This window comes from Atractosteus spatula, chromosome 3 (assembly GCF_055471065.1).
Source record: "Atractosteus spatula isolate fAtrSpa1 chromosome 3, fAtrSpa1.hap1, whole genome shotgun sequence".
NCBI classification, from domain to species: Eukaryota; Metazoa; Chordata; class Actinopteri; order Semionotiformes; family Lepisosteidae; genus Atractosteus; species Atractosteus spatula.
The window spans coordinates 47,064,940-47,085,524 of NC_142708.1; the positions used below are offsets into that span (position 1 = coordinate 47,064,940).

The 20,585-nt window shown below is 40.1% G+C and overlaps 1 protein-coding gene across 2 annotated transcripts in view; it reads right to left on the reverse strand.

Annotated features, from left to right (window-relative positions):
• man2a1 (mannosidase, alpha, class 2A, member 1) overlaps positions 1-20,585 on the reverse strand; it is a 248,185-nt gene that overhangs the window by 147,314 nt on the left and 80,286 nt on the right. For both annotated transcript variants that reach the window (XM_088911950.1, XM_088911951.1), the window contains exons 5-6: positions 14,239-14,366; positions 2,096-2,269 (exon numbers count right to left, since the gene is read on the reverse strand). In XM_088911950.1, the coding sequence (XP_088768076.1) occupies positions 2,096-2,269; positions 14,239-14,366 (302 nt within the window). The remainder of the gene's footprint in view (positions 1-2,095; positions 2,270-14,238; positions 14,367-20,585) is intronic.

Below are 20,585 nucleotides of genomic sequence, written 5' to 3' on the forward strand. Positions count from 1 at the left end.
TCATATTCCTTTTTCAGCCTCATGATGGGCTGCTTTAATGGCATTAACACTTCTTTGGTCCTCATGCTGAGAGACAACAGCAAAAGACTCCAGATGCAAATGCCAGATCTAGAATCAACTCTAGACCTTTTGTTAGCTTCCTTGTGAATGAACTAATGATGCACCAACACACAGCTGACCAAGAAACAACTGAGCAGCCAATTGTCCAATTACGTTTGGTCCCCTAAAAAGGGCTGTGTTTCTTATATGGTGCACCTAATATAGATGTAAATACCCTCAAACTAAAGCTGGCATTCTGCACTTTAACCTCATAGTCATTGTTTCATTTCAAATCCAATGTGCTGGAGTACAGAGCCAAAACAACAAAAATTGTATCACTGTCCAAATACTTACGGACAGTATTGTATATTAATAGTTTTTAATAATAGTTCACCAATACACAATACACGTATTATTTCTCAGAATTAAGCATGAAAAAGTAATAGCTGTTTCTAGTACATTTTTGCAACATGAACAAAGTTCAATTCACATCAAATCAACTGACCTATATATTATAAGCAGATGGACTAAACTCAGGACTCAACCTGCACTTCACAGTACAGACTCATGGCCTTTTACTGCAGATGCTGCAAAATAAAAGTGGATATTTGCTCTTTGACCTCAACATACTATATATTATCATGCATATTAGAAAATGGACAGATGGATGCATTCATTTGTCACTTAAGGTCAACAATACTTCATAAAAAAAATCACAATTTAGTTGTAAATTCCAATTAAGCATGCAATAGTGCTTGGTTTAGTTTTTCATTTGATGGTAGCTTATTAAACCCCAGGTACAGATGGCGGTGTGTGTCAATGGATAAAGTGGGTCCATTCCTACTGTATATGAAAAGCTCTGTGATGAAAAGTGAAACACAAATGTAAACAATTTATCCTATGCTAGGATTTGTGCAATTAACCCCTAAATATTTCAGTAATTTTCAACAACAACAACCCCAAACAAACCGACAGTGCTCACTCCGTGCTTTTAACTAAAACATGGTTAGTAGTGTTAAAGGGCCTGTAGTGACATAAAATGACTCCTCAAACAGGTTCAATTGCTTAACTTTGGAAGCAGGTTTCTGTTGATTTTGGTCAGAGGCTATAATGGTATGCTTTAAAAGGTAAAATCTTAGCAGTTATGTCATCTCTTATTTTAGAACCTCAATATCTATACTTGAATGCAAACCATTTCTAAACTTTAAGAAAAATAAGTTATCTGTTCAAGTAAAAATCAAAAGGACTAGATTTACTTCGGAGGAAAAAAATGAAACTGCCTGAGACATGGGAGACAGAGCATGGGAGAGGACTAATTTTATTATACTTCATTCTATTCAGGAAATCTATTTTCTTATTTCTCAAGACATCTTTCATAAATTAATACTATTATGTGTCATCTATCAGGATTCAGCTATTGGATGAAACGAAGATAAGAGCAAGTGCAACTAAAAGCCTAAAGGGATTCATGTAACACACATTTAACATCATTCAATGAAAGAAAAATCACGTCAGGGTGTGGTATAATCATTTTATGGTTGTGCTCTTTTCTGATATACATTTACAGAACAGTTAACAGCCAAACATTGTACAGGAACGGTTAATTAAATTAATATGGCAAAACATGAAAGTAAAAGAGCCCTTAATACAAAAAACTATTCTCCTTGGGGTTTCTCTCATGTCATGAAAAAAGGATAATGATCAGTATTTGAATATATAAACGGAGAAAAACAAAGTTTGTACTTTGTTGAAAATGCATCCGCATTCTCCTTAGCAATTTTCACCACACCAGTGTTTTCTTTAGTACTACATCAGCTAAGTCAATAATTCAAACCTCTTTCTAAAAAAGACCAAAAGTACAATAATTATAGTGAGCTTTTTTATCAAAGTCTTTTCAAATCTTACCCGATCATTAATTTGCCATCCATTTACTTATCTGTTTTTACTGTACACAAACTGCAATGGATAGAATGCTAGAGCTTTCAGTCAGAAGACTAGTGAAGAGTGTGGGGTAAAACTATAAAAAAATTAAAAAAAATCCAGTACTTGCACTTACCCCAGTTCTGGCGCCAGAAAAATTCAAGTGTCTTCTGAGTAGCAAAATGCTTCTTCACTGAGTAGTGTATCCTCTGGATTAACATGTTTTTAAAGCCTGCACGTTTCAGAATGTAGGCCATTGTAGAAGAATGTCCAAAGGGATCGACAGCCCAACTAGTCATCGGTTTCACTCCTGAAAAAGTTCAAAGAAAGGGTTTAAGTACTAACACCCAAATTTCTAGTTTTGCTCATGAAATGCTTTGAGTCCAAACAGTAACTGAAGCCAGAAATATATTTTCATATCTTCACCTAGTGAACATTCATATCCCGATACTGCATATATTACACACTTAATTACAATCTGGCATTTAATTGAAAGCTTCACAAAATGCGAGAATACATTATATTCCCACTCTCTTTTCCACAATTCCTTACATGCAACTCTTCTTTTCTTTTCCTCAATGGAGAAACAAAGCAATTCACAATGCAGAAGAAAACTTAATTGAAGACGATCTTTGCTCATTCAAGAACTTGAATTCGTAACACAAGCCACCTGGTTGTTCCTTCTTTCATTCACTTGTATCTCTATTGTGTAATGTGAACCTATGGTGTTCTCTGTGGTGAAAGGTTGTCCTCATACCCAGTAAATGAACTGCTAGATTTCAGGGTGAAAACAACAGGATTTATGTTTACCGTTAGCAGCTTTATGCAAACCATTAGCAGCTGTTACTTTTGGAAAGAGGGACTAGAATATTATAGATGAACAGATTTCCTAGGACATTATAAATTCAGCTTCCAAAAAGCTTAATCAATTGATTCACTTACATCGTTTTCAAAGAGTGCACCTGAACCAGTGTCAACTTTTAATATGAAATTGTTTCGAAGTTCCTTGTGTATACCCTGCCCATGGGGAGATACAGGTACACACACTCTGGGAGCATCTGGATGGGCTCTGGTTTTGGAGATGAGTATTGCTTTCTCTTATCTGGACTTTGTTTCTCACAGCAGCAAAGATGGGTGTATCTGGTTGTGTGTGTGGAGGGGTTAGTAAATAGTGGTCTGACCTGGAAAAACTATTGGAATATGAAAATTTACAAAGCCTCCTACTGTACCTCACTGACAGAAAACCAGCATAAACTATACACTGACCTTAACAATATACTTGGAACTGGCCAGAACAGACAATTAAACCTTTCTAAAATGCAATGATGCACATAAACTGGAGACCAGATGATGTTTTAATCTGCTCTTAAATTTCTGCATCAATGATGCGTGGTGACAGCTGACATTTGTTTTGCTTTGCTCTGATCCAGACAAACACTTTCTAATCCAGTTATCCACTCCAAGGTTATACACAAATGTCCCTGTTCCCTGTGCATTGTGTGGGGTTAAGAAAATGATCTGATCCTTTCTAAAAGGACTAGCATTTTTTGAGAATCGGTTAATATCAGTTATACAACAGAAACAACAACAAACCCTCAACGTCTCAATGAAAAGTGTTTTATTCCAGTCAGACACAACAGTTATCTGTTAAGTAGTATGTATTGAACACAACTCTGAATGCTGAAATTTAAGTGTAAGAGCTCATTCAATATAATGTGGACATGTTGCTTTGTAATCAGTCTAAAAAAGATTCCCAGGTTTAATGGAATGTTCTACTCTGACAGGACAAAATAACTAAATTGTCTAAACTAAGTCTTGTGGGAGTCAGGAAAAAGCTATCAACCATGCTGTTAAAGTTTATATCACCGCTTCTTTCAAGAAACAGCTTAGTGGGATACATGGATCAAGCAAATAAATAAACTAGATGAGCAGAATGGTCTCCACCCATTTGTTATGTTTCTTAGATTTTTTTTACATGAGCTATGAGAGTGCTAAGGGTGAAAAAACAGGTAACATATGAACTGAAAGACAAAGGATTGTAATGTTTCATAGCCGTTCAGGGACGCCAAATATGTAATCATAGTGGCTCTCTGAAGGCACCAGTTCTGTAGGGTTTGGGCATTTACTGAGACAATTATTAATTGTAGCAGTAAATCACAAAGTTGATTCTTTTGATGGCTTTAGAGTCCAACCATGCGACATAACTCAAACAACGCACACACACAGGTACTAATACACGAGGATACATTTATTAATACATAGAATATGCATATAAACCTAACAGATCTTATCGAGAGGGCTATCAGAATACAAAAGATATATATTCAATCAGTTACGAAGAGTTACACATATCAAGAGGACATACGTTCAGTATATCATTCATTAAGACCGTTTCATAAATGAACTTGGTTATAACTTCTACATTAGATACTCAAAACAAGTACATAACTCTTAGGAATTAAATTGATATCAACTGGTTGGGATAGCAATTGAATTCTCGAGCTGTAATGCATTGAAGTTGAATACTCATCCAATCTCTGGGGATTCAGATCTCCTGCAGGCACAAAGAAACAGTTGCAGGCTTGTTGCTGTCCAATCCGCGCTCTCTGGCTCCGTGCCAGGCTGTGCTGTGCGGCTTGCGACGGTGCGCTGCTGATGCTCACTGACCGGCTAGTTAGTGTTGGCTTTAACTAGCAAAGTTTGTGCACAGGAGAAAAGATGACTGTGGGTCCCAGCAAGTCAGGAAGAGGACCGGTTCGTTCCTGATGAAGAGCTAGTTCTGAATAGTGATTCAGCTGTCCACAGTTCTGACCTGTTCACGAGGCTTGCTGCTGATGCTAACCTCGGGTGTCCTCTGGTTACTCTCTGGCAACCCCCGCTCTCGACTCTTAGAACAAAGGAAAGTTCTGGCACTCAGACACACTGGCCGTTCCGTGGTTGTCCGGGCTGAGTCTCAGGATGGTCAGGAGGCGCGCTGCGAGAATATCCTGCCCTTGGGAGCCTTCTGCTCCTGGGCCGTCCTGCCCTGGAATTCTCCTTTGAATTCCCTTTAGAACAGTCCACAGAATCCTCTCCAGAATCTCACTGAATCTCCAGGCCTGTGTTGCCTGTTTTTACCTGGAGGAACTTCAGCTCGTTGATTGGCTGAAAGTTCCATGGGCATCAGAGTCCCACGTGGGTTACTCGGCCCTACCAGTCCCTGATTGGTTGATCAAGGTGAGATATGAGTCACTTAGTCCTGACACTTAGTAATGCAGTCCAGATGTCCATCTGGCACTCCCTAGACAGATAGGCGCCAATGGATGACCATTGATCATGATAGCCAGACTTAGCTAAGTGCATCCCCCTTTGGGAGCTGTCCTAGGACCTTAAATCACCCTGCACTAATGGTCTCTCTGTGGCTGCACCACAGAGATGGACAGAGAAATGGGGCCTCATTTGGGAAGCTCAGAAACACTTAACTCTGCCTTATTATTAAGCCTCGCCGCTACATACCCCCCCTTTTTGAAGGTCACGAGGTCCTGAGGCGTTGTTGCCTTCAAAACAAAACAGAGTTAAGTGATGTCCCTTGCCATTAGAACATTAATCTTAAATGTCTACATTACTCCTCGAGAATTCATACCGGAACCAGCATTGGATACAAACAGGATGAATAACATCTGGAGTATGTATAAACACGGTAGGAGACATTATCTAAGTCTAGGAATTACACATCAGGAAGCTCACTGTCAATATCTGATACCTCTGTAGTAGATATTTGGGGAGAAGTCACTTCCTTTCTTTTGACATGCTACCTTTGACTCATTCATGCTACCCAGAGTACATCTTGATGTGAGAGTACAGCATTCAGAGTACATCCAGTCATGATCCAGCTACCCGGCAGTAGTGTTACAATAACAACAGTTCCTGTTCCCAGCCCCCCGATAAACCATAACACCTGTGTTGGGTATCTGCTAGGGTGGTTTGGAGGTTTGTTCCATTAAAGCAAACTAACTACCTGTACCTCTTCAGGGCTTACTGTTTCTTGGATTTCTATCCAATTCAATAGTGTGGCACCTGAAGGCATCCACGACCTCAAGTTTGGTCTTATATTGTCTGGTTCTAGACAGTACAGTGTTAAGTTCAAGAGCACTGTGGCCTCCTCGGGAACTTGCAGGAACTGTTTTATTAGGTAGCTGTATCATGCCTGTCACAAGTCATAGTGACAGTTAAGTGTGGTGTGCTGACCAGCCATTTACTTCCCACCTGCTCTTCATGGGGTTCATTAACCTCCCTCTACTCGTTAGTAGCTTTACACCCTTCATTGGTGAATCGTTTAGACACAGCCAATGGATAACTTTGGTAGCCATACCCATCTCAAGATTTGGAACCGAATTCAATCTTGGATTGCCTTCTGGGTGAGCTATGAGCGATGGGGTTAATGTCACACACTCCTCTACTGAGAAGAGTGGAATCAAGTGGGTTGGAATTTGTGCCGTGGCTAGACTGGCTACAGTGGCACTAAACTCCCTTAACAGGTCTTGTGTCAACATTCTGGCCTGTTGCACACAAGCATAAACCCACTGTATAACACCAACAATCATGTCCACTGGTTGGGGAATAAGGTTTAACCCTGTTGCATAGGAAGTTGCCTGTAGGATTTTCCTTAAGCTTTCCAACTTTTGCTGCTGTTGATACAGTCTGTCACTACCCTCTGGCATTTCTGACACCTGCCTTCTTGGGGCAGTCAGGGTGAGAGTGCCAGTAGCACACAAACCTACCAGAAATAGCAAACGTGCAACAGTGGCGGCGGCAATCAGTCCTCCCAAAAGTCTTTTCGGGTGGCTGATCCCAGTCATCTCCTTCTGAGTGACTGTTGCCTTTCTAAGCTGGCGCAGCGTGTACATGGTGTCTTTCTCAGTATGCCATGTGGCATCCTGGGCACCAACATCCTGGAAATCTGGGGAGATCTGACGCAGCGGCTGATGCTGCTCCTCCATTTCCAGGGCATCTGCTTTTTCGATTTGTTCATGCCTGTGCTCTAGGAAACCTGCAGGGGGCGGTGCAGCGGTGGAGCATGCCTGACCCTCGGCTGAGTGGTCATCTGGAGCACCTGAGTGATCTGAGATTGTTATCCCATTCTCACTGTTCAGGTCCACCCTGCACACTTCCTGATTGAGGAATCCCTCTATCGGCATGTTTACAATCGTTCGCTGGGGGTAGGTGTAGGACACCTGCTCGCTCCCCCCTTCCCTCGCTAGGGGTTCAGGGAGCTGCCCCAGCACTGAGATAGCTAGTTCACTGTCTTTGAACTCGCTATCACCCACCAGGCCCATGTCAGTGCAGGCGGGGATTCTGACACCCCTCTTTGCGATGTCCTGCACTGGCAGGCAGGTGACTTGACCATCCAGCTCCAGTCTGGCTGAACCACTGTTGGTCAGACTCAGACTGACAGACTGAGCTGGTGGCTGTAAGAAAACCGGCTCGGCTTTCATTCCCTGTCCCTTCTGGGGGACTGGGTGTGTTGGAAACCCTGCCGTTGAGGCAGGAACAATCAGGTCAGTCTCACTCACTACCTGGTAGTTGTGAGAAATAATGTTACCTGACTGCAGGTTCCCTGGGTCAAAGCAGAGGGAATCGGTCCTGTGGCAGGGAGGCTGTTGTGACCTCAGCCGGGACACGACTTCCCTGTATATCCGGGGAACAAGAAAATATTGTTATTTCTTGTCCAGAGGGAACAGAAGGAATCTTCACATAGGCTTCTGTGTTCGGTGGGCACTGTGTGAGCACAGTCTGCCTCTTGGCCCCCCTTTCCTTCTGTACAGAAGGCTTAGGAGCCTTGACCTGGTTCCACACTTTGCCTTTCTGGTGATCCACCAAAGGTTCCACTCTGAGTCGCATGCCCTTTTCTTTTTCTACCCGTTTGAGCTTGCCGTGTGACATCAAACACCTTTCAACCTCAGTGTCAATCAGTGTCTCACTGTGTAAGGCACCTCCCATGGCAGCCTTGAGGTAAAAGCTTCCTGCTTTTCCTCTCTGTTTTACTGCCTGCTCTGTGACTTCAGGGGTGGAGTCAGCACTCGCTTGGGAGTGGCCGACCTCATCCAGGCAGGAACCCTTCCGCTCAATCAGATAGACTGAGGGAGTGGGAGGGGGCGGGTCTCCGCCTCCTCCAGTGGAGAGTATCAGCTCATTCACGCATCCGGCAGCCTTGGGGAGCGGTTGTCCCTGTCCTAATAAAGCTTGTTCAAGCCTGGCCAGGCGGGTGGCTACTGAATCCTTTTGTTCAGCCTTTTCTAGCCCTTTCCCTCCCCTGGTGTTCTCATGGCACTTAGGACGCTGGGTGCGGTCCTGTGTGCATGCTTTGGAACGGGGCTTAGCCAGCTCAGGAGCCTGTGCTCCTTCGAGCAGGAGGGAATTAACCCTGCTGGCTCTGACGGCGAACACAGTCGCTTTAGCAGCTTTTTGCTCAGAGCGACTTTGGACATCATACTCCCAGGCTTTCTGCACGAATCTCTTAATATCAGTCATTTTCATGGTCTGTGCATCTGTATGCATTAAGATCATCTTTCTGACTGATGGGTGGAGATTCGCAATGAATAAACCCTTGAAATGTGTGTTCTCTTCGCAACCCTCATCATTTCGCCCTGCAAAATAAGTTCGTCTAAGTCTCTCGTAATATTCGCGAGGGGACTCTGCTCTCTCGTGCTTAATGTTAAGGGCGGCGGCTATCGCGGCAGTCGGGTCAATAAACGCACTGTATTCTTCGATAAGTGCTTGACACAGCTCCTCAAAATCATTACAGACTTCTTTCATCTGCCTAGCCATCCACTCATGTACAGCTCTGCTGGTAGTTTTCCTGACCAGAAACACTTTCTCCTGTTCTGTGGCGTTTGGCAGGTACTGCAGGGTATACCTGAGGTCCTGAATATAACTCTCGATATTGTTCTCTGACACTGCGGGGTCAAATCTCTCTATGTCCTTCGCTAGCTCTCTCAGAGAATGGAGATTTATTCTCCTAGCTTCTCCGCTGACGGAGATATGACGGAGATCGTGGTCAGACCTGTCGCTGCTAGAGAGAGTGCTTAATAGCGACTCGAATTCAGACCTTTTAGCAACCATCGTTAAACTTAAAGAGTATTACTTTTAAGTACGAAATCACAGTTTTACCACAGAAAACCACAAGATCAAGTATGCAATCAACCCGGTAGATCGCAAAAGATCACAAAACAATCAAGCACTGCTTAAAGAGCAAGGGGAACTTTTTTCCTTTCGGCTTTCAGCACACTGTATTGTCGTGTATGAAACCCGCGGCGTTTTATATTGAATTATTCCGCTTGGTTGATTCATTTCAGTCTTGCCACGCCCACCCAGGGACGCCAAATAATGTAATGTTTCATAGCCGTTCAGGGACGCCAAATATGTAATCATAGTGGCTCTCTGAAGGGACCAGTTCTGTAGGGTTTGGGCATTTACTGAGACAATTATTAATTGTAGCAGTAAATCACAAAGTTGATTCTTTTGATGGCTTTAGAGTCCAACCATGCGACATAACTCAAACAACGCACACACACAGGTACTAATACACGAGGATACATTTATTAATACATAGAATATGCATATAAACCTAACAGATCTTATCGAGAGGGCTATCAGAATACAAAAGATATATATTCAATCAGTTACGAAGAGTTACACATATCAAGAGGACATACGTTCAGTATATCATTCATTAAGACCGTTTCATAAATGAACTTGGTTATAACTTCTACATTAGATACTCAAAACAAGTACATAACTCTTAGGAATTAAATTGATATCAACTGGTTGGGATAGCAATTGAATTCTCGAGCTGTAATGCATTGAAGTTGAATACTCATCCAATCTCTGGGGATTCAGATCTCCTGCAGGCACAAAGAAACAGTTGCAGGCTTGTTGCTGTCCAATCCGCGCTCTCTGGCTCCGTGCCAGGCTGTGCTGTGCGGCTTGCGACGGTGCGCTGCTGATGCTCACTGACCGGCTAGTTAGTGTTGGCTTTAACTAGCAAAGTTTGTGCACAGGAGAAAAGATGACTGTGGGTCCCAGCAAGTCAGGAAGAGGACCGGTTCGTTCCTGATGAAGAGCTAGTTCTGAATAGTGATTCAGCTGTCCACAGTTCTGACCTGTTCACGAGGCTTGCTGCTGATGCTAACCTCGGGTGTCCTCTGGTTACTCTCTGGCAACCCCCGCTCTCGACTCTTAGAACAAAGGAAAGTTCTGGCACTCAGACACACTGGCCGTTCCGTGGTTGTCCGGGCTGAGTCTCAGGATGGTCAGGAGGCGCGCTGCGAGAATATCCTGCCCTTGGGAGCCTTCTGCTCCTGGGCCGTCCCGCCCTGGAATTCTCCTTTGAATTCCCTTTAGAACAGTCCACAGAATCCTCTCCAGAATCTCACTGAATCTCCAGGCCTGTGTTGCCTGTTTTTACCTGGAGGAACTTCAGCTCGTTGATTGGCTGAAAGTTCCATGGGCATCAGAGTCCCACGTGGGTTACTCGGCCCTACCAGTCCCTGATTGGTTGATCAAGGTGAGATATGAGTCACTTAGTCCTGACACTTAGTAATGCAGTCCAGATGTCCATCTGGCACTCCCTAGACAGATAGGCGCCAATGGATGACCATTGATCATGATAGCCAGACTTAGCTAAGTGCATCCCCCTTTGGGAGCTGTCCTAGGACCTTAAATCACCCTGCACTAATGGTCTCTCTGTGGCTGCACCACAGAGATGGACAGAGAAATGGGGCCTCATTTGGGAAGCTCAGAAACACTTAACTCTGCCTTATTATTAAGCCTCGCCGCTACAGGATGTTAGGGAGCTTATTATCTTAGGCTCATGCGTTAAGGCCACCAATACCTTTCCCTGGTTATGTTTCTGCACTTAAATGTCAAGGGCTTCTGGGTAAATTGGCCCTGGAATGAGTGTGTGTGCCCTGCAATAGACTGGTATTTCATCTACGGTGTATACTGGTATGCACTCAGACAGATCCCCCATAACCCTGTATAGAATAAAGCAGTTGGAAAATGGATAGATGGATACAAAGAATTAAATTTAAAAAATGATTATATCCATTAGGGGGTCAAGTATGATAAATAGCCCTGCATTACAAGGGTTAAATATATAATATAATAAACTATGGTCTAAACATTTTTCTTCAAAAAGAAAATGAAAAATATAACCATTAATCTCATGTTTATTGAGAGTTTCTGTTTTCAGAATTCTGTTTTTTATTCCAGGTAGCCAACACAGGATATACTTTTGCAATGAGACATACTGTATATGTGCACCTCTTGGTGGAGAAATACTGACATAAACTAGCAAACAAAAATGTATTTGTCTGAAGATCAAAACTTATTTCCCATGTGTATTCCAGAAATATGAAATTTCAAAGACAATAACATTTACCATTAATCTAATATAGACAAGGAAAGGATTTTCCCCTGTGAATAATTAATCTGATCCTGTTCACTAAGGCAGAACATATACATATAAAATAACTGTATATTAAATGAAGCAGAAAAAAAAGAACTGAAACAATATACCATATCCAGTAGTCAAAAACACTGGAGACATACAGTATTATTTCAACATATCATACATCTGTCAAGTATAACCTTGACAAATGTATGTATCCAGAAATGATTAGCTTAAATTCCAGAAAACTGAAGCAATATGAAAAATGATGTAGTAAAAACTAAGTTTGAAGTACTCATACAATGAAAGACTGGGTCACGTACTTGTCTATGCAGCATAAGATTAAGATGCAGACTTTTAAGAAATAAATCCTAAAGCAAACATTGACAAGTGACTATTTAATATGGTTTTGATTGATTCTTGTTATGTTATTTACAAATTCAAATTTCTCTGACTTCTAGCTACCTTGACTCAAAAATTAGTTTTTCTGACTCTCTTGAGCATATAATTAGTCAAAATAGAGATGTACAACATTGATGAACCTATAACAGGAGTAAATCCATCTTTAGACACTATATTTTGCCTCATTCTTTAACTATAGAAATCATTTTGCAAATTGTGTTTTTGATCAGTTCGAAGCTACAGCTTATTATTTTGCCTGCAATATCCTCCTAAAATCACTGGGACAACCCTCTGTCCACTGATTTTTTCTGTAGATTATATTTTTACAGTGTAATTGTGATTGTCCAGAGGTATATAAAGGTAAGTGACACTTTGTTTCTCTTAGTTACTACTACCAGAGAGGTCTGCAGATCAAAACAAATAAATGGCATGCAATAACATCTCTAAAAATATATTTACTTTTCTGTGTAGTCCACCATGAAGAATATCACAGTAGCTACAGTAGAACATGGCACACAGTGGCACCTTAAATAGGCGGGCCAAAAGTTAACAGCAATGTCAGTATGTACAAGACAGCAAAAATATCAGGAAAAGAAAACTGTGTCCCAGGTCACAGGCACCAACTCCGGTTGCTTCACAGCTCAAGGAAAACAAATTGTGGGTGTCAATAGGCCACACTGTTTTTATTGTTATTCTAAAACCTACTAAACAAGTTACAGGTCTATAAATTTTGTTTTAAATTTTAAATTGGGACTAGTAGGGGAAAACAGTCTTAAGCATCTACAGTATATCACCCTGCAACTCACAATTGGCAACTCTCTGAAACTGAGCAGGTGTGAGTCTGGCCAGTAGCTCGATGGGAAACTTCCTGTTAAAGCCGAGGTTGCTGTTTAAGAGGTGTTAATGGGACCAGTAAGTAGCACTCACCCTGCAGTCTGTGTGGGTCCTAATGCCCGACTATAGTAATGGGGACTCTTTACTGTAAAAAATGCCCTGTCCTTCGGGAGAGATGTAAAACCAAGGTCCTGACTCTTTAAAAATCCCAGGGCATTTCTTGAAAAGAGTAGGGGTGTTAACCTCCATGTCCTGGCCAAATTTCCTTCTGGCCCTTATTAATCATGGCCTCCTAGTAACTCCCATCTATAAATTGGCTTCATTTCTCAATTCTCCTTCTCACTAATAGCTGATGTGTGGTGAGCTGATGTGTGGTGATGTGCTTTGGTTGCTGTCACTTTATCCAGATTGGGGCTACAAATTGGTAGTGGTGGAAAACAGTCTTCATTAGGTGTAAAGTGCTTGGAGTTGCAGAAAAGTGCTATATAAGTGTAACTGTTGTTGTTGTTATGAGCTTAAAGTAGCACAGCGAAGGTGCTGTCATTACCTGTGCAAAACAGCATGGAGATGTTTGTGTACAGAATTAAAAGAGCATACTCTTAAAGCATTGAAAGCCAGCAGCCATGTCACCCTGCAACTTACAATTGGCAACCCACTGAAGCTAAGCAGGTGTGAGCCTGGTCAGTACCTGGATGGGATACCTCCTGGGAAAAACTATGGTTGCTGCTGGAAGAGGTGTTACTGAGGCCAGCAGGGGGCACTCACCCTGCGGTCCATGTGGGTCCTAATGCCCCAGTATAGTGACGGGGACACTATACTGTAAACAAGCAAATGAGACATAAAACCGAGGTCCTGACTCTCCGTGGTCATTAAAAATCCCAGGGTGTTTCTCGAGAAGAGTAGGGGTGTAACCCCGGCATCCTGGCCAAATTTCCCATGCCTCCTAATAATCCCCCTCTATGAATTGGCTACATTACTTTGTTCTCCTCCCCCACTCCGACGTCAGGCGGAGCGACACGCCGGTTGGAGTATTCTCGGTTGCATTTAATGGCAACATCAGCTCAAAGATTTGGCTCAAACCACCAAATGGAGACGGGCGTGCCGACAAGCGGACCCTGCTGATGCGGGATTAACGCTAGGAAAGAGAGAGACTCTTAAAGCATTGAAAGTGTAAATACATATGCATTTGAATAAAGATAATTATACATTAAAAAACTGGCATAAAAGTGTGTGTGAATATAAATCTAAAGACAACTGAAGTAATGTTTCCAAAGATGACAGAAATATAATTAATTTAGAATTAATCAATTATTATTTACATTTAGTTTAACTAAAATAATCAGCTGAAAAGATACAGAACCTGAAACAGATATCTAAATATGTATCTGCCATTCTGTCTCTGACAAAATAATTATCTGTGAATAAATAAATGGACCCCACACACAAATATCCAAAACCACCCAAAGCTGCAAGGGACTACTTATGCTAGAAACACCAAAATTAGAAAACAAAATTGCAAGAATATCCAAGGCTACATTCACTGAAAACTGAATTTAAGGGTCTCTTTTTTTAGAAAAAAAAGTCACTGAAAGAAATCTCCATTTCCAACATACCCAGATTTTTCTCAAGCCACTGGTGTCCTTCCAACAGCTGGTCAATCATAGCGAAGTAATGTGTGCTGGCTTCATCAGGCATGACCCACCCACCCGCTGTGATTTCCAGCTGGCCACCTTCAATTAAACTGCAAGAAAAAGAAAGCAACTGTTCAAAGACAAATACTGTAAATACAGTGCATTATATTGTCTACAGTTAATTAAATTCTAAACTGTTCTGTAAACAATTCTGTATTATCCCTATGCCTCTTCTGTTATTCTAAAATATTTTGTATTTTCCATATTTTCTGACTATTAAACAAAAAAAAGATCTTGTCAACAATGTTGTCTGAGACATTTTTTACATGTATTTTACTTATTGTTATTGGCCATCAGCATTTGAACAGAAAGAACAAGGTATTCCCAAGAAAAAATACACAAAAAGTTCATTATTCAGAACTGTTTTTTTCCTGGTAAGAGTTATGGCAACCTGAAATTATTCCCAAAAGCACAGGTTGCGAGGAAGGACTACATGCTCGGCAGAGCACCAGTCCATTTCAGGAGAGCTGAGCAATTGAATAAAGCGAGATTAAAATAAGACAATTAGTCAAAATCAAGATCAGGTCCTGACACTAGCTTGCTATGCAAGCGCATTATAAAAGGTAACAATCATAGACACCCTATAGAGTGAAGTAATAGGCAGAAAAGTTTAAAAGGACAAACACATCTTAATTTACAATAACACAGCTGGTCAATCATTGTGAAGTAATGTGTGCTGGCACAATTATTATATTATGCACATACATTCACAAATCTGTGAGTATCATAGTCCTGCCTTCCTGCAGGTCCTTCTACTCTGGCTTTTGTTTCTTTTCCTACCAGTCTCCCTGTTTCTGCATGCTCCTATTTGGGCTTCAGGCATTCTTTGCCTATGTCTCATTCTCAAAGACCAACTTATTTAATGCTAGATAAAAGGCAGCACAGTGGTATGGTTAAGTCTGACTGTTTCAAATTTTAATGTTTGGATACCTCCCAATACACTGTAACACCAAACTATAGTACCCAGCAAAAAAACATGTGAGCAAAGTAAGAGCATACAAACTCCACACAGAAGGTACCCTTTTCTGGGACCCAAAACCCAAGAAGCAAATATGGGGCAAATGAGGCAAAAAGCACTAACTGCCATGCCACTGTGCTATACTGCAAAGAGGTACAGCAAAAATATAGAAAGGAAAAAAGCAGAAAATGTATCAATTCACATAAATTATGCAATGTTCCTATTCCTAAAAACTCACAACATGGTTTGCCTTCTACCTCAATATGAATGCTGTAAAACATGACAGTACCTAATCATTACAGATCCCATCTAGCACAAAGATTGATTTTTCCTTTATTAGGTTTATAATTAATGTTTATTCAGTTCTAGTATTAAATGTTCTCAATTTCAATTATCTGCTCTGTTCCATTAGCTAATTTCAGGCACTTTTTTTTTGTTCTAGTCTTTCACTTTTATTTCTGTACCAATTAACAAAGAATGTAGTACATTCTAATACCTTCACTGATGCATTTTACACAAGAGCAGTTTTTGATGCAAACAATTTTTGAAACCGATTTAATCAGAAATAATCTAAGCAAATGAATCTCAGTGAATGCCATGTTGATTAGCACTGCCGCCTTACACCTTGCTGGCTCTAGGTTCAATTCTGGACTTCACTGATGACTTTGCATGCCCCCCATCCTTTTCAGTTTCCCCTGGGTGTTCTAATTTACTCTCCCAAAACACATTCAGGCAGGGATAACTGGTGTCTCTTTTTCATATGTCATCTCTTTATGTGTGTGATGAATGGTCAGGCTACCAGAACTTACTCATTAGCCTCCAGGTACGGCATGTTTTCTGCATTAGTAAACATAAGTTCTTAAATACATCATAATTGTACAAAAACACCTTGTTCAGCAGCTAGTAAAAATAATTATATACAGCCATTCCTCTCTGGAAAAACACTCAAATTTTGCTGTTAATATTTGGTTTTCCCTACAAAAAAGGCACTTCCTTTCATACCCACATCCCTTGTGATCTAGCTTAGTGCTTTTTATCACTTAGCACTCTCCTTATTTTTAGTACATTGGCAAACACATTGCTGGACTTCAGGTGTCTCTAACAAAGAAAAGAGGGAATTTCCCCTGGGAGTAAAACGTGACAAAAATATTTTATTTTTTCATGTAAAACATGAATTTCATTATTTTACTGGTACAGTAAAACTGATTTTTTGTATTTCTAAAAAAAAACAGAATAACATCTATTTGAAGTAGGTGAGTTATTAGTCATAGATCACTGTTTCTGTTAACATGTTCTTCCTTTGCTAAAAGATCATAGCAAATGTTTAGAAAATAAGAACTGAAGTCTATGAGTGTTAACTTGGGAGTTAAAAGTAATTCAGAGAGTGTAACAATAATCAAGCAGTAGTCTTCCTGTATACTTATAGCTTAAGTCACCTATTTGATAAAATAGTACAATAAAAGTGTTTCTTATCAAACCATCTGTTCAAGTCAATACCCTCTTTCCCCCATGTACTCAGGAGAATTTGGTGTGTTCACAAAAGGTGAAGCCAAAACTGACAGAAAAGTTGTTTTAATTTTCATGTCAGGACAGTAAATCACCCATAGTTTTACACTAGATCAAACAAAGCAGCTTATATTCTACAATAACAACACTAGACCCAGATTCAAATGTCAGTATGAAGTAAAATACCCAAGAGTTACTGGATTCCCACAAGGCTGGCATGCTGGAGTATGTAAGCATCTGTCATCCCATGTATAGTCTCTAAACGGTTTCATTTTGCATCATTAATCTTGTTTTCCATCCATATGTTCAATTTAATGTCACCTGTTTCATTATTATTGCTCTGAAGAGGTGATGGTTTAAAACTAGAACTGCACTTCTGATGTGTTGAACCTTAATGGGATAAGTTCTGTCAGTCACACCTGTTTGCAATCATTGTTGTCAGCTACATCTGCTTGTTAACATCTCCATCAGCTCAATTTTCTTTGACAACACAAGCAAAAAAAGATCTGAAAGAACTGCCCTATGATCAAATCAAAGACATTATGCCTCAGGTAAAGCTATTATTAATATTAATTTTAAAGCATTTAATCAACACATTCATACATTTTAATAACTTTGAACCACATAAGTGAATGCAACAGGCATTCCACTGAAGCTAAGCAGGTGTGAGCCTGGTCAGTACCTGGATGACCTCCTGGGAAAAACTAAGGTTGCTGCTGGAAGATGTGTTAGTGGGGCCAGCAGGGGGTGCTCATCCTGCAGTCCATGTGGGTCCTAATGCCCTAGTATAGTGACGGGGACACCATACTGTAAACAGGCGCCATCCTTCGGATGAGACATAAAACCGAGGTCTTGACTGTGGTCATTAAAAATCCCAGGGCGTTTCTCGAAAAAGAGTAGGGGTGTAACCCCAGTGTCCTGGCCAAATTTCCCATTGGCCCTTACCAATCATGGCCTCCTAATAATCCCAGTCTATGAATTGGCTTCATTACTCTGCTCTCCTCCTCACTGATAGCTGATGTGTGGTGAACGTTCTGGCGCATTACGGCTGCTGTTGCATTATCCAGGTGGGGCTGCACATTGGTAATGGGGAGGGGAGTTCCCATTACCTGTAAAGCACTTTTAGTGGACTGTCCTAAAAAGTGCTATATAAGTGTACGCTATTATCATCATCATTATCATCATCATCATCATCATCCCAGGTCAGAATTAAACCCTCGACCAAAGAGCTGTGAGCAAAGTTAAGTGCCGTGTCTTCATGCTGCCCACTCTCTATAATGGAAAGCAGGCATCACTGTTAAATAGTGTGGGAAACAACTGTGGATGTGATTTGTGAGTGTGAGTTTTTTATACTTCACTTTTGTTTTATTCCTGTATGTATATACTGTATAACCATAACACTCACATTAGACAAAGCAAAATATCGTTTTTAAGGACATAGCAAAGAACTATTGTGATTTCTAAGTATTATTCAAGTTTTTCATAGTTAAGGTGTATTATCCATGCAGTTAAATTTACCAGAGATTGCATTTCCTACCTGAATTGCAATACCATTTCAGTGACAAGGAACTGTAGTCAAAGTAATATCTAGTTGCATCATCAATATAGACAAGTGAGACAGTTCCTTACCTCCACCATGGTTCACAGATGGGTCGGAAGTTTCTGGAGCATCTGTAGTTTTTCTCCATACTTTAACATTTCTCATCAGTCCTTAAAACATTGTTCCAAAACTCTTTGCATGTGGCACATAACATTTACTGGTGGAGGTAATGTCATGGCCTGGTATACATGACTAACCTCTGGAACTGGCTCGTGCTTCTTTATTGATGACATAACTAATGATGGCAGCAACACAAATTCTAAAGCTTACAGAAACATTCTGTTGGCTTGTGACCTTTGTGGTTTAGTACTGTTGCTTTGAAAATGTCTTAAAATTGTTACATGAAAGATTTAAAACAAAACAAGATTATAAAATAAACTACTAACTGCAAAGGTAGTTGTACTATCTCAACCAGATCTATAATGGGTCCTCCCAACCCACACAGCATTGCAAACATTGATAAACACAGACTAGAACCCTAGTATACTCAAATGCATGCAAAATATACTCTAATTACCACAGTGAAGAAGACAAGCAAAGACATTTTCTATTTAAACACTTGTCCTTTAATTAATATGGCACAATAAAAACATCCTTCTATGACTTGAATATCAGCACTAAATTGAAGAAGATGTGGAAAGCACTTAATTTTCAACAAAATACACTGCTTTTAAGAGCTGGTTCTGGGATAATCACAGAACTAGTTACAATGTACAAAAACACTGAAATAAAAAATATTTTCACAAATGTTTGCAATTTGTTTATAAAAAAGAGAAACATGGATAGTTGTAATGATGAAAATACAGATTTCTAAAAGTCTAGCAGCTGTGTTTTTATTTAAACATGTTAATGCTAAATATCTGCAGATATTTATCGCTAGAAGGGTGGACTATACATGCATATTTGTTTGTTAATATAAAATTAAATTTATTGACTAACTAGATCTCATCATCTCCATTATGTTTTTGCTACACTGGTCCTGGTTTTCCTATATAGTGCATATACTTAATCGTACATGCAATTAAACCTACACAAACACTTTATCTTTACCCCTGATTATTAATTACCCCATGCCAACTATGTAACATTTTAGCATCACATATAATTGTAGAGAACAAGAAATGCCTTTATAAACTGTTGGAGCTCACATGATCTTCTCCACTTCTCTTTTTTTCCTAGAAAATTTAATAACTTGTGGTACGAGACAATATACTGTATCTGCATCTATTTTTGCAAGCGTTACTGTGATGTTTGAAGACACAAAAGGAGTGCTTGTTTTATTCACACTGTAGCTATCCTACTCCTCCTTGATAAAGGAGGCTGCTCTGAAAATGTTATTTACAGAAATGTTGCAATGTGAAGATGCCAAAGAATTCAGGAGCCAACCTCCCACCATCACTGAACTCCAGCAGTTCTGTCAGCTGATAAGTAGAATGCATGATTGATCCAGACATGATTAACCTTGTCTAGGAATAAAGGAGAGGCCAATTCAAGGTCTTTTAGATACACATTGCTATCAACATAACAATACTAAAATGCCTCATCTTTGTAAAGGCGCACATGAACACATCATTTCTGCTAGGCCTTCATCTACAAGGAAATGCAAATACATTAATATTGCAAATTAATCCAAAACTAGTGTTTAATAAAGAGAGCTTTTCTTGGTTTCCTTTGAAACACCGTCTTACATCTAAATGTGGGATTAATTGTAAATTGGTTCACTAAATTAGCACGACTCTGCATGTTGTTAGTATCAGTGTAATGTTGCAAGAAATTTGTTTGTGCTCTGTTAAACTCTTTTTTTAAAACCATAAGTCTGATCATTCCAACTATTTCTTTCTCATAACACTTATTTGAATAGTAGCACACCAATATTTTGAAACACAAGAACAAAAATATATTCCTGAGGATTCTTCATTTCATGTCACAGTGTCAAGGTACACCAATTTTGAGTTGCAGGTGCTCATGCATGACATAAATGGGCAAACTACAAATCTCGACTAACCAAATAAACCATGCTGCAAACACCTGTAAAAGCTGCAAAAGGTCCTTTGTTCCATTACAAAAAAAACTGCTAGGGCTTGAAAGAATGTTTTGAACTTAAATCAAAACTTAAAACAAGTTACATGCAAGGAAAAGACATTTAAATTAATCATAACTTCAAACCAAGGAAATAATCAGACATATATATATATAATGTAAATG